This window comes from Plecotus auritus (assembly GCF_963455305.1).
Source record: "Plecotus auritus genome assembly, chromosome: 5".
In the NCBI taxonomy this organism is placed as follows: domain Eukaryota; kingdom Metazoa; phylum Chordata; class Mammalia; order Chiroptera; family Vespertilionidae; genus Plecotus; species Plecotus auritus.
In genome coordinates, this window is record NC_137776.1 from 29,806,320 (window position 1) to 29,818,990 (window position 12,671).

Here is a 12,671-nt window from a genome sequence, read left to right on the forward strand (position 1 = left end):
TTTAAAGCACAGCTTGTAGATGTGGCCACACAAGATCATTTGATCCAAGGCAGACAAAGCTATCAAAACCTGACCAAAAGATTTTTCAAATGTATAAACTTCCTACCTTACTTTTAAATATTGTTTTGCACGAGAATATTTACAACAGGGAAGTAAAACGTGCAAGTCCCTCCTCTGCCTTTTGCAAACACAAGATAGCATCCTTCAGAGAAGGGGGCATGGTCACGTAGCCAGGAATTTCACCTCATCCAGGAAAGGCTGACTTTGGCCTTGTCCATCCAATCTTAGAAGACTCTGTAACCCCTTTCACGAAATAACAAAACAAAACAAAAAAATACTGAAACTCTCAGGAATGATGAAAACAGCTTTTGGACAATGGAACTTTCCCACCCAGTGGTCTAGTTAAAATTGTATCCATTTAAGATTATTATTCTCTAAGAAACAGGGCCTCAAAACTGTGCTCATTGTGCGCCCAAAGCAAGCTTATCTCTGATTCAGGCAGTCCTTGCTTGGCTGAGTATTTATCTGTGCATGGCAGGTACATTTTGTTAATGAAGTATTTCTCGTGCACAGAAACATTGGCTGCTGTCCTCAACCACCTTTGCAACTGTCGCTCATTCTTATCAGACCCCAGCAGCTGTTGGCTCCAGGGCGGGTTTACCACAGAACTTGTCAGACACTGATGTGAACAGGAATCATCACTGCATCTTGTTGAGATGCAGAATCTGAATCAATAGGTCTGGGAGGTGGGGGCCCTGAGATTCTGCTTTTCTAACAAGCTCCCAGATGACGCTAATGTTAGACCCTTACTTTGAGTAGCAAGGGTTTGAAGGAAACTTTCTCTGTCTGTCCTTACTGGTAAATATTTTAGCTCCAATGAAACAAGCAAGTAAGTGAACCATGTTCACTATGAAATAATCACAAGAGCAAAACTCTTTGGTATGTCAATAAAACTGGGACCTTTCATTTATGGGGTTTGGGGATGCCAAATAATTGTCTTGGTGTTTACTTTTGTTTTCCACTTGGATCTAGGGCGCTCCAGGACTTCCAGGACTCACTGGTCCCAAAGGTGTAAGGGTTAGTATTCCAACCTGATTGCTTAATGAATTCTTTTTTTAAAAAAGCACTGCAGTGTAGAAGTTATACAAATATCATGAAGGAGTACATTGTTTATGGTGCACTTCTATAGATGAAGTTCAAGAACAGGCAAAATTATAATGGTATAAGTCAAGATAGTGGTGACTATGTGGGGTTGGTACTAACTGATGGAAAAGGCATGAGAGAACCATCTGGAGTGATGTCTGTGTCTGGACTGGGCGTTGATAACACCAATGTGTACACACACACATATTGGTGTTCATGGAAGATTGGAGCACTGGACTCTAATCAATTTACACCTTTAAAGTCTACCCCCAAAAATCTAAAACAATTGTAATCATCTCTTTTTAAAATTGATATAAATGTAAGATTTACAAAAGTTTGACAAACCTTTTTTTGTTTTTTAAATAGTTTTTAGCCATTCCAAATTATAGTTGCAGGACGGGGCTATTGGAATGGTAAATAATTTTCTGTTTATAAGTTGAACATTTCAAGTGTTTTTCTTGCCACCCTTCCCTTTTCTATGCCTTCAGGGAATAACTGGATTGCCAGGATTTTCAGGTCCTCCTGGACTTCCAGTAAGTAATGGGGGAAATGTATAACTGAAAAAATAAAAAGTGAGCTCTTTTTAATATAGATGTTAAATCAATAGCATAAGGAAATAGGTATTGATAAATTTGCTACATGATGAAAATGGCACAATAGACTAGCATAATATGTTAGTGTGGATTGGTAGATCATACAAATCAAATTGTATTTCCTGAAAAACTAGAATAGACTAGAGTAGAATAATAGAATAGAATAGAAGAATAAAGCAGAAGATTAGACTAGAATAGAAAAATAGAATAGAATAGAAAGAATAGAATAGAACAACTGTTTAATAACATATAATTATAAAATAGTTACCTCTTATATGTTTATTTCTAGTCCGCAGAGGCAAGATTTTTTAAAGGAAAGAAATGGGGAAAATATAGATACAGAGGCAAAGAAGCATTGAACAGACTGTCAAACTACAGCGGGAAGGCAGGGGAGGTTGCGGTGGGGGGGGGGGGGGGCTAAGAGATCAACCAAAGGACTTGTATGCATGCATATAAGCATAACCAATGGATACAAGACACTGGGGGCGGGGGCAGGTAAAGGCATGTACTGGGGGGTAGGGGAGGCCGGGGGGAGGTCAATGGGGAAAAAAAAGGAGACATATGTACTACTATTTGTAATACTTCAAACAATAAAAAAAAAATAGTTACCTCTGTGCACATTTCCCTCTTCTTTTTCCTTTCCTTTCCCCCAGCTTAAAACAGCATGTTAAGGGATTTCGTGTTATATAGAAAGGCCTTTGTTTTATTTATAATATCTGTACCTCACTTGACAATTCTTTGTTTTAATTAGCCCATTTTATTTGCTATTTTTGTTTAAATTATTTTCAAAATGACTACATTTACTACTTAAATATGTAAATAATCATTTATATTTAAATAACTACCTAATTAGCTCCTCCTTTCCCTCATGTCGGCTTCCTCGCTGTTTCCACCTGGTCCCAGGGTCTGGTTGCTTCTCCTTTTTGAAACTTACTCTGTTTTCAGGGCAGCCCCGGCTATCCTGGACCTTACGGTCCTGTTGGTTTACCAGGATGCAATGGTTCTAAGGTATGCACTTCTTACACAGGACCTGATCAGTCCATGTTCTGCTGAATGAGCCAATCAGGCTGAAGTAGCAATGAGGTGGGCTAGACTTTCCTGGAAACATTCTTTTAACCAGAACCAATGGTACTTGTCTTCAGGGGAGAAATGTGATGTTTGAACCAGGAACCTACCTGTTTCCTTTTTTCCTATGCCTTGGTTTCTGATTGTCTTTGGAGGAAGTTCTTTCCTATTTGCCCACAGAAAGATAACGAGTTATTTTCATCTGAGGTAGTGAGTGTATATAAATCAGAAACTCAAGCTGGGAATACAAGATATGTCTTTGGAGAAGGAGGACTGAGCTTTCCTATGTTCATTCGTCTCCTCCGTTTCCTGACTGCCTGCTCCTTTTCCCAGAGTGGTGGCCAAGAAAGAACTAATCACTGAGCTTTCAAGGAAACAGCAATTAAAAAGTTCTTGGCACACTTAAGCTTTCGCCATTAATGCACAATTTGAGAAACAATAGATTTTAATACTGTTTTCAATTAAGATAATGGTTTTTCTGACCTTCATACTCATAACCAGTAACCATAAGGAACTTTGGTTACTTTGTCTAGCTTTACCATTGCAGGGTTGGAAGAGAGAAACAGGGAAAATATCTCAACAGGCTGTTTTAGATCAAGTAAGAAGAATGACAAGTTTTGTACGGTCTTTCTTCCAGGGTGAGCAAGGATTCCCAGGATTTCCTGGGACACCAGGCTACCCAGGGTTCCCGGTAGGTTTTCATTTCTAACTCTCATCAGAAACAGAAAGTGAAATGTAAGTTCAGAATGGCCATGTATTGAAATCCATCATGGGGATGTCTGGTGCAGCCAATAGTACTAGTAAACACTAAATTGATAGTTGGGGAATGAATGAACAAATAACTTATGAGTTCAGGTTTACATGTTGAGACTTTCTTATACTTTAAAGGAATACAGTGAAGCTGAGTAGTAGGCAGAGGAGAGACTGGGAGGGGGTGACTCAAAGAGTGAGAGTATGGGGTAGGAGGGTCGCTTAGAACCAGGACTTAAAGAGCTCCAGCATGTAACCTTTAGGTCAAGGAGAATAAGCCTGTGAAGGAGGCATGACCCTGGTGGTAGAAGGAGACCAGGAGGCATGTATGATGGAAGAGCAGGAAAGACATGTTTCAGTAGAGGACAGTGACAGACAGACAGCTGCCTAATGCTTCTGAGAAGTCCAGTAAGAGAGAAACTGACATTTTTTCATTGACTGTAGCAATGTCAAAGTCATGGCAGAACTTAGCAAGGGAGACGTCCATCATGGAGAGAAGCAGGTGGCAGCTGTGGGACTGAAGAATGAGTCAGAGATGAACAGAACAGGAGGTGTGCAGATGACATGAAAAGAAGGGCAGTCCTGTGGGGGGAGGGGAAGATTTAGGGTAGACTTTGTCTAAATGGGAGTGACTTGAGCATGTTGTAAAGGCAGCAAGAAGTACACAGTGGAGGGAGAAGGTAGAATAGAGGGAGAAGTGGGATGTTGTTTACTTGATTTGTGTCTAGTGGTTAATATGCCACTTTCTTTCCTAGGGTGCCATTGGCTTAAAAGGAGAAAAGGTAAGACATCTGTGGTATGTTATTATTGAACATCTCTAATTGTACATATGAAAGAGCCTTCTATAAAATAATGAGATATAAAAATTACAAATGAGATTGCATCATTAATCCAGAATCCATAATACTTGGGACATGATATTTATTTCCATTGAACAACGTCTTCTATTTCTCGTCATAAGTGTACAAGTTTCTTATCATCCTTTAAGGAAATAGAGTCTGGGAGATAAGAGCTGGCCTCGAGGCTCGGACCCACATTTCACATCCAGAATTGCCACCAATTCTGATATCTTGGGAAACCCTTTATCATCCTTGTGTCTTCTTTACTTCCTTGCACAGTAAATTGTTAATTTTAGAAACTATGAAAATGCTTTGAGTTCTTCAAAATGAGATAACTAAGCCATTTCTCTAAGTATAGACCCTGGTATCAATGAAAGAACATCCAGACCTATAAACAAGTTTTGTGAGAGTTTGAGCCAAATTTTTGAAGACATGCCCAGAGCAAGCTCTCAAAGGATTGAGAAAATGCTGCAGAGAAGGCAGTTTTGCAGTTTCTTTTATGAATTTAGAATAAAGGGAGGAGACATAAGGAAGGTACATGAAACCCATTGGTGGTACATTAAGGGAGTGGGGAAAAGCAAAGCAAGGGAATCTCTAGGATTGGACACAAAGCAAAATAGAGAAACTTCTTTCACATGGATGGGTACAGGATAGTTAACATCTACAGCACATGGAGATGGTATTAGGCAACAGGATGACAATGAGGATCTTATGATCTCACACTCTAGTGTCAGCAATTGTGCCTTTGGAGGTCTAGAAAAGAAAATGACTCTGACATTTCAAAGCTATATCATCTTAGATGCATAAGAACAGGGACAGGGCTCACCTAAGGTAAAAACTGATCTTTGCTAAGGAAGCTATAGGCCTGGGAGGTGACCTACCCAGTTCAGAATTTGTGAACAGACCATCCTGTGTGGTTACTTTTGGTCACTGAGCCTTTCAGGTTGATGATGTAGCCCCTTTTTCATTCACACTGGAAAGCACTTTTATCCTGGAAGTGGCATGACCTTGAATAAGCATGTAAAGGGGTTTTAAAGATATAACATTGATTATGTTCAATGAATTTCATTTTCAAGGGTGCTCCTGCTGAAGGAGAAGGTATCGAACATGATGGAAAAGGGGATCCCGGGCTGCCAGGAGCTCCAGGAGTCCAGGTACAAGCACTTCAGAGAGCAGTCCTACCATCCTCGGTGCCCCTTCTCCATTTTCTCCTGTCTGTGTGTGTCCTTCTCTCTCTTTCCACCTTCCTCTCTCCCTCTCTCTCTCTCTCTCTCTCTCTCTCTCTCTCTCTCTCTCTCTCTCTCTCTCTCTGTATTTGTTAAAAAACAAGGCTAGACTTGTATCACACACTGAACACAATTTAAAACTGTGATGTTAAGTAATAGCTCTATCATAAAATTTGCATGATAGTAGATAACTGGGTTTTACTTAAACTGCAGCCATAGATGGAAGGTGTCATGCTCCTCAGGTTTTATTAAAATATTTTAATGGGTATTGTCTGTAGGTAAGAAGTACATTTACTCTTCTTATTTGTCTCTTAATTTGAAGGGTTTGCCGGGCCTCCCAGGTTTTCCTGGACCTGTGGGCCCACCTGGCCCTCCGGGATTCATTGTGAGTACTAAATCGCCATTGCTGTAGACACTATAAACTAATGAAAGAGTTATAGCTTAAACATTTAAACGGTTTTCGGGCTTGGTGCATTTCCTGCTATAATTATAATTTGTGGATTTTTTTAGGGTTTGCCAGGAACCATGGGGTCTCCGGGACTTAAGGTAAATTACAGTTCATAGGTCATATCAGCCATAACATCCTACCCAATGAGAAAGCCAAACCCAGTCTGATTCCACACATGGGTCAATACAGCTATTATTAAAAAAAAAAAAATCAGTAAATAACAAATGTTGTTGAGGATGTGGACAGATGGAAACCCTTGTGCACTGTTGGTGGGAATGCAGATATGTGTAGGCTATTGAATGGAGGTTCCTAAAAAATTAAAAATAGAGCTACCATGTGATTCAGCAATTCTAGTTCTGGGCATTTATCTGAAAAAAAAAAAAAAAAACACTAAATAAAAAAAATATATGTACTCCATTGCAACATTATTTATAATAGCCAAGATATGGAAGCAACATAGGTGTCCATATATAGATAAGTGGATGAAGAAGAGCAGATAAATGGAATATTATTCATCAATAAAAAAAGAATGAAATCTCTTCATTTGCAACAACATTGATGGACCTGGAGGGTTTATGCTTTGTGAAATAAACCAGACAGAGAAAGACAAATACTGTATGATTTCACTTATATGCAGAATCTAAAAAACAAAACAAATGAACAAACAAAAAAACAGAAACAGACTCACAGATACAGAGAACAAACTGAGCGTTGCTAGAGGGGTGGGATGAGGGTAAAAACAGTAAAGGGGAATATAAGGTACAAACTTCTTGTTATAAAGATACTAGAGGCCCGATGCATGAAATTTGTGCACGGCGGGGGTGGGGGGCAGAGTGTCCCTCAGCCCAGCCTGCACCCTCTCCAATCTGGGACCCCTCAAGGGATGTCCAACTGCCCGTTTAGGCCCGGTCCCAGTGGGATCGGGCCTAAACGGGCAGTTGGACACCCCTTTTACAATCCAGGACTGCTGGCTCTCAACCACTCGCCTGCCTGCTGCCTGCCTGCCTGATTGTCCCTAACTGCTTCTGCCTGCCAGCCTGATCACCCCCAATCACTCCCTGCCAGCCTGATTGATGCCTAACTGCTCCCCTGCCAGCCCGATTGCCCCTAACTGCCCTCCCCTGCCAGCCTGGTCACCCCTAACTGTCCTCCCTTGCAGGCCTGGTTGCCCCCAACTGCCTTCCCCTGTTGGCCTGGTCACCCTTTACTGCCCTTCCCTGCAGGCCTGATCGCCCCCCACTGCCCTCCCTTGCAAGCCTGGTCCCTCCCAACTGCCCTCCCCTGCTGGCTTGATCGCCCACAACTGCCCTCTCCTGCCGGCCATCTTGTGTCCACATGGGGGCAGCCATCTTTGACCATGTGGGGGCGGCCATCTTGTGTGTTGGAGTGATATCAATTTGCATATTACTCTTTTATTATATAGGATGGGGACTAATGTACAGAGTCAGTAATATCATAACAATTTTGTACGATGACAGATGGTTCCAGATTTATTGTGGTTATTACTTCATAAGGTATATAAATGTGGAGTCACTATGTTGTACACCTGAAACATATAATATTATATATCAACTATAATTTTAAAAAAATAATACATTATTCCAAGATTAAATAAAATGACAATTGTGACCCTGTGGGGAAAAGTTAAAATATAAGTGTTTAGTTACAAATATTAGAACTTCAAAGGGTTTAGAAAATGTATTCGTATTCCTTTTTAAAAATAATTTGGTTTTCTATTTCTTACAGGGTCACATGGGTGATAATGTGATTGGACCAAAAGGAGAGCGGGTAATTTAAATACTATGGTTTATTTGTGGGCAAGATATTTGAAGTTCCATAGCAATTAGCTATACATTTTATTCAGTAAGTCACACTGAAATGAATGCATTTGTTGTGTCTCAAACTTTCGTTTGCTGTTTTCTTACAAGAGCACTAATGGGGAAAAGTAGCTCTCTCAAACATAGTAAAGATAATGTGGTTTAGTTTTTAATTCTTGAGTATATTTATCTTTAGGGTGTGAAAGGATTAATAGGACCTCCTGGATCACCAGGAACTGTTATTGTGACGCTGACTGGCCCAGATAACAGAACGGTAACTCTTCAATTTTATTATTAGGGTTGTGCCTTTCCATTTCCCTTACCTTTTTTTTTATAAATTCTGTCACCTAATCCCCACTCAGCCCAATCCTCTCAGCCTTACTGAGCCTCAAGGTTTTATTCCTTCCCTATTTTATACTCATGAACCAGAAAATGTGAAATCTGGCTCAACCTTACTCTCAGTCTTTCTCATTGTCACTAACACAGAGTGGGTATTTAGTGAGTATTTTTGAATAAATTATTACAAATTGGGTGTGCAGCTCTGAGCCATTTGGATGTGAGAACCTAAAGGTATGGATGGAAGGGGGGTGGGGGCATGAATGGGAGGTGGGGGGTAATGGGGGAATAAGGGCACATATGTAATACCTTAATCAATAAAGAAATTTAAAAAAATAAAATAAAATAAAAAGGAAAGGAAAAAAAAGATATGGATAGAAGGGTGTCATAATTATAAGGGACATTTTTATCCTGCCATCATAATCCCAATGATAATTTGGGCCCCATTCCTCTCCAAGGATACTATAGTCTTGTATTTGGACATTAACATTTGCTTTCAGAGTACAGAGCTGAATCAAATGCTCAGAAGTGCACCACAATATCATACACCAATCCTGACACTAGGTTGATCCTGGAATGTCTGGGAAGGGGGATGGAGAAGCAAGGAGGTAGCTAACAATTTTCTAGTGGATTAACTAAGAAATAAGCATAAAACACTTTTATCTTATAAACTTATAATTAATTGTGTTTTAATAAAAGCTTGATTGAAATGTAATTCATATGCCATAAAATTCATCTTCTTTATTCAATTCATGGATTTTAGTAATAATGAATTTTAACAGCTGTATTAGATATAATTCACAGACCATAAAATGACTTATTTAGTGTATAATTCAATGGCTTTCAGTATATTCATAGAATTTTGCAACTATTACCACACTTAATTAGAATATTTGCATTACACCAAAGAGAAACCCTTTAGCCATCACTCTTCAATATAATTTTTAACAATAAAAATTTTCAAAACAAAAGTTAAAACAAAACAGTAAAATGTAATATGACAAAAAAATAATTCACATCAAAGACTGGGGTGGGGGGAAGGGGGAATTGACCTAAAGGGAAAAAAAACTAAATTTTCCAGAGGTAATTAACAAAAATAAAATTAATAAATTTTAAAACTTTATTGGCTGAAAATTGATAGGAAAAAATACCTTATCCCAGGGGTCCTCAAACTTTTTAAACAGGGGGCCAGTTCACTGTCCCTCAGACTGTTGGAGGGCCGGACTATAGTTTAAAAAGAAAACTATGAACAAATTCCTATGCACACTGCGGGCCCGGGACGAGTCGGCTGCTAAGCAGGACAGGCAGCGGCACCCGGCGGGCCGGATAAATGTCCTCGGCGGGCCGCATGTGGCCCGCAGGCCGTACTTTGAGGACCCCTGCCTTATCCTGACAAAAATCTAAATCTGGAAGATATCACCCAGGGTGGAGGAAATGAGTTTGAAAGAAACGATGCCCTCAAGAAAAGACGCACATTGGAAAAAATATAATCAATAAAACATGATAAAAGCAAAAACAAATGTGATTAAGAAATAAAATTCTCATTGTAACATTAACTCAGAAAATAATTGATCGCAATTAAAAATCTTTTCAATATATTAAAAATGAAGGTAAAACACATTAGAAATGATGTGATTGTGCTTATAGAAAGCTGATTCAGGAACTCAGTTTAATGTAGTTTGATTTAAAAAAAAGATACTTTCTTTTAAAAAATAGTATATGACTTCAGTGGGTTTATTGGTATAAAACTCAAAATGTGAAAAATAATAATGTGTCGTGTTAACAGGAAGTACATAGGTATTCTGTAAATCCAGTGTATTGAACAGATAGAGGACTTTTCCGAGTATAAGCAGTAAAATCTTGTTTGATCTGTTTGTAATGACCTTAAATTGTTTTTGTGGCAGGAACTCAAAGGGGAGAAGGGAGACAAGGGCGCCATGGGCCAACCCGGACCTCCTGGACCCAGAGTAGGTCATTTAGCGTCATGTTGTTCCTTTGAAACACAAAATAAAACCTTAGTGAACATTTTAATGTCTGACCTATCTTCAAATCTTAAGATTAGCTAAAGATCAATAGTATTTTACCACAGAAGTCATGAACATAGAAATTATTTTATGGCACTTCTAGCTGAAATCCTAGCACTGTTTCACCCATCTTAGAATTTATTTTCAGTATCTGGTTTTTTAGCATCTGTTTTTTAATTAATACTCATAAATAAGAATTCCCTCTTAGATGACCCATCATTTCAACATTTTTAAATGTAGCAGAATAATCAGAAGGGAAAGGTGAATAAAAATCAATGTAAGTCAAAAATCAATAATTTGTAAAACTTGACATAACTCTCATTAATACAGGGACCACCAGGAGACTCTTATGGATCAGAAAAAGGTGCCCCTGGAGAACCTGGTTCACAGGTAAACTAGGAAATTCATTGTCATATGTCGCCTCTATTGGGCAGCATTTAGCACTCTTTGGGTGGCAAGTATAAGATGGCCAACTCAAACTAGCTTAGATTTTTTTAAATGTTTAAAGGTTTGGGAAGTGAAATTTATTTGTTCATGTATCTGAGAAGTTCAAGGACTCCAGAGACTGAAACAACATGGGCAGGACTCTCTCCATTTCTCTTCTGCTCCTCTCTGTGTGTTTGCCTCATTCTCTCCTTTACCTAATGATCTTCCTTGTAGAGGGCAATGAAGAGAATGAGCAACATGTAGCAACAGACCACGTCAGGTTAATAGCATCCAAGGAGAAAGAGTGTGTCCATATGTAAAATCCCACAGAATCACTCTGATTGGCTCAGCTTGGGTCATGTGTTTAATTCTGGAAAAGTGACCATGTTCAGGAATAAAAGATACCATGATTGGCCAGGCCAGTGGGGCAGGGGGCTCCTGTGCCTGACAGCCCCATCAGAACCACACAGAGAGAGGACAGCTCCACAGGGTACTGGGCACACTGTGATGAGAAGTGAGATACGGGGAAGACAGAGCAACAGGGGCCCTCTCTCCCACCCAGCTCTATTTTGAAAAGATTTAAATACATGCACATATTATTTTAAAACTCTAAAAAGTATATACTGGGAAAAGTATTTTTTTTCTAAGAAGAAATATTGAACCAGTATGATTTTTAATTCTGTCATGGAGGGTAAATACCATAATAGTTTATCCAAGAGCCCTATCTGTTTGGACATTGCAACATACTTTTTATACATATATTTAAACACAGGCACATCTGGAATTCATAGAACTGGCAACATTTCAAATAAATAAATTGACTGTGAAACCTTCCACTTTTTGTGTTTTCCTGTCCACCTCTCAGCTCAGTGCTTGCTTGATTTTCCTCCCAAACTTGGATGGACAGTATCAATTTAAGCTTAGCTCTTAATTTCCTCTCTTTCTTCCTTATTTCCCATTCCCATTGGTCTCTGCCTTCCCTGCAAGAGGAGATGTTTGTGTGTTCTGTGATTAATATCTGTCCTTCTAATAACTGGGAGGGAAGCATCAGTCAAGCTTTCTTGCCTGAGGTTGAGAGGAGATGATTATCTCATTTAAGTTTTCCATGTTTATTAATATTATCCACATTTACTAGAGTACATGTTTTTGTTTTATCTGTTTTTTAGGGGAAACCTGGAAAAGACGGGGCCCCTGGTTTCCCTGGCACTGAGGTAAAGGCATGGTTTACCTGCTGACTTAGTGAAAATGTCAATCCTATTAGATAAAGAAGGATTTTTTTGAGAGTCACTTAGTAGTTATAAACTAACCAAAAACATGTAGTTTTTAAAAATTACATTTGAGAACCATAATTTTACACTACAAAGAGAGATCAACTGAGCACATTTTCTTTTTCCAGAAAGGAATTCAAACTCTTCTACTTCCAACAGAAGAAATTGATTCATGTGTCTTCTGACCCATTTTCTTCGCTCTGTTCTTTAGGGAGCCAAAGGTAGCAGGGGCTTCCCTGGGTTGAGAGGTGAAGATGGCATTAAGGTAATCCCCTTCCTCATGTTCTATCTTCAGCCTTTTTCAATTGGTTAGGTTTTGCCCACTTCCCCCCGCCCACTCTGTAACTAGGTACAAGAAATTGCAAACAGTGTTCTTTAAAATACCTTAGTATACTTAATAAGAAATGAGAGATGTAGCAACTTAAACACTTGAAGGTCTGTCTACTGGAAAAGATATTAAATTTATTCTATGTAGTAGAAGCTTAGGACCAGTGAGATTTCAGCTCCCCACAAGGAAGGAACTGGAAAAGGCCTGGGATTGTAGAAAGTTTCGGGTCATTGGAGGTCAAGCATAAGCATAGGTGGCTCCATGAGTCTCAAGCTGGGCCATTACACACTGAAAAATCATCATCAGTTAGTTGTGAAGTGTATTCCACATTGTTTCTTTCTGACAACATGTTGCAGACATATTCAAATAATTTCCATATGTAGGTATATGTGCAAATTCAAGGTTTAT

At 39.1% G+C, this 12,671-nt stretch overlaps 1 protein-coding gene across 1 annotated transcript in view; it reads left to right on the forward strand.

Moving 5' to 3' along the window:
- Positions 1-12,671, forward strand: part of COL4A3 (collagen type IV alpha 3 chain) — a gene marked incomplete at its 5' end in the record, with an annotated part of 120,583 nt that overhangs the window by 59,427 nt on the left and 48,485 nt on the right. Inside the window, 14 exons of the mRNA XM_080670483.1 lie at positions 1,033-1,077; positions 1,632-1,676; positions 2,682-2,744; positions 3,439-3,492; positions 4,307-4,333; positions 5,467-5,544; positions 5,939-6,001; positions 6,127-6,162; positions 7,811-7,852; positions 8,078-8,155; positions 10,122-10,184; positions 10,572-10,631; positions 11,834-11,878; positions 12,147-12,200. Of these exons, the coding sequence (XP_080526609.1) occupies positions 1,033-1,077; positions 1,632-1,676; positions 2,682-2,744; positions 3,439-3,492; positions 4,307-4,333; positions 5,467-5,544; positions 5,939-6,001; positions 6,127-6,162; positions 7,811-7,852; positions 8,078-8,155; positions 10,122-10,184; positions 10,572-10,631; positions 11,834-11,878; positions 12,147-12,200 (753 nt within the window). The remainder of the gene's footprint in view (positions 1-1,032; positions 1,078-1,631; positions 1,677-2,681; positions 2,745-3,438; positions 3,493-4,306; positions 4,334-5,466; positions 5,545-5,938; positions 6,002-6,126; positions 6,163-7,810; positions 7,853-8,077; positions 8,156-10,121; positions 10,185-10,571; positions 10,632-11,833; positions 11,879-12,146; positions 12,201-12,671) is intronic.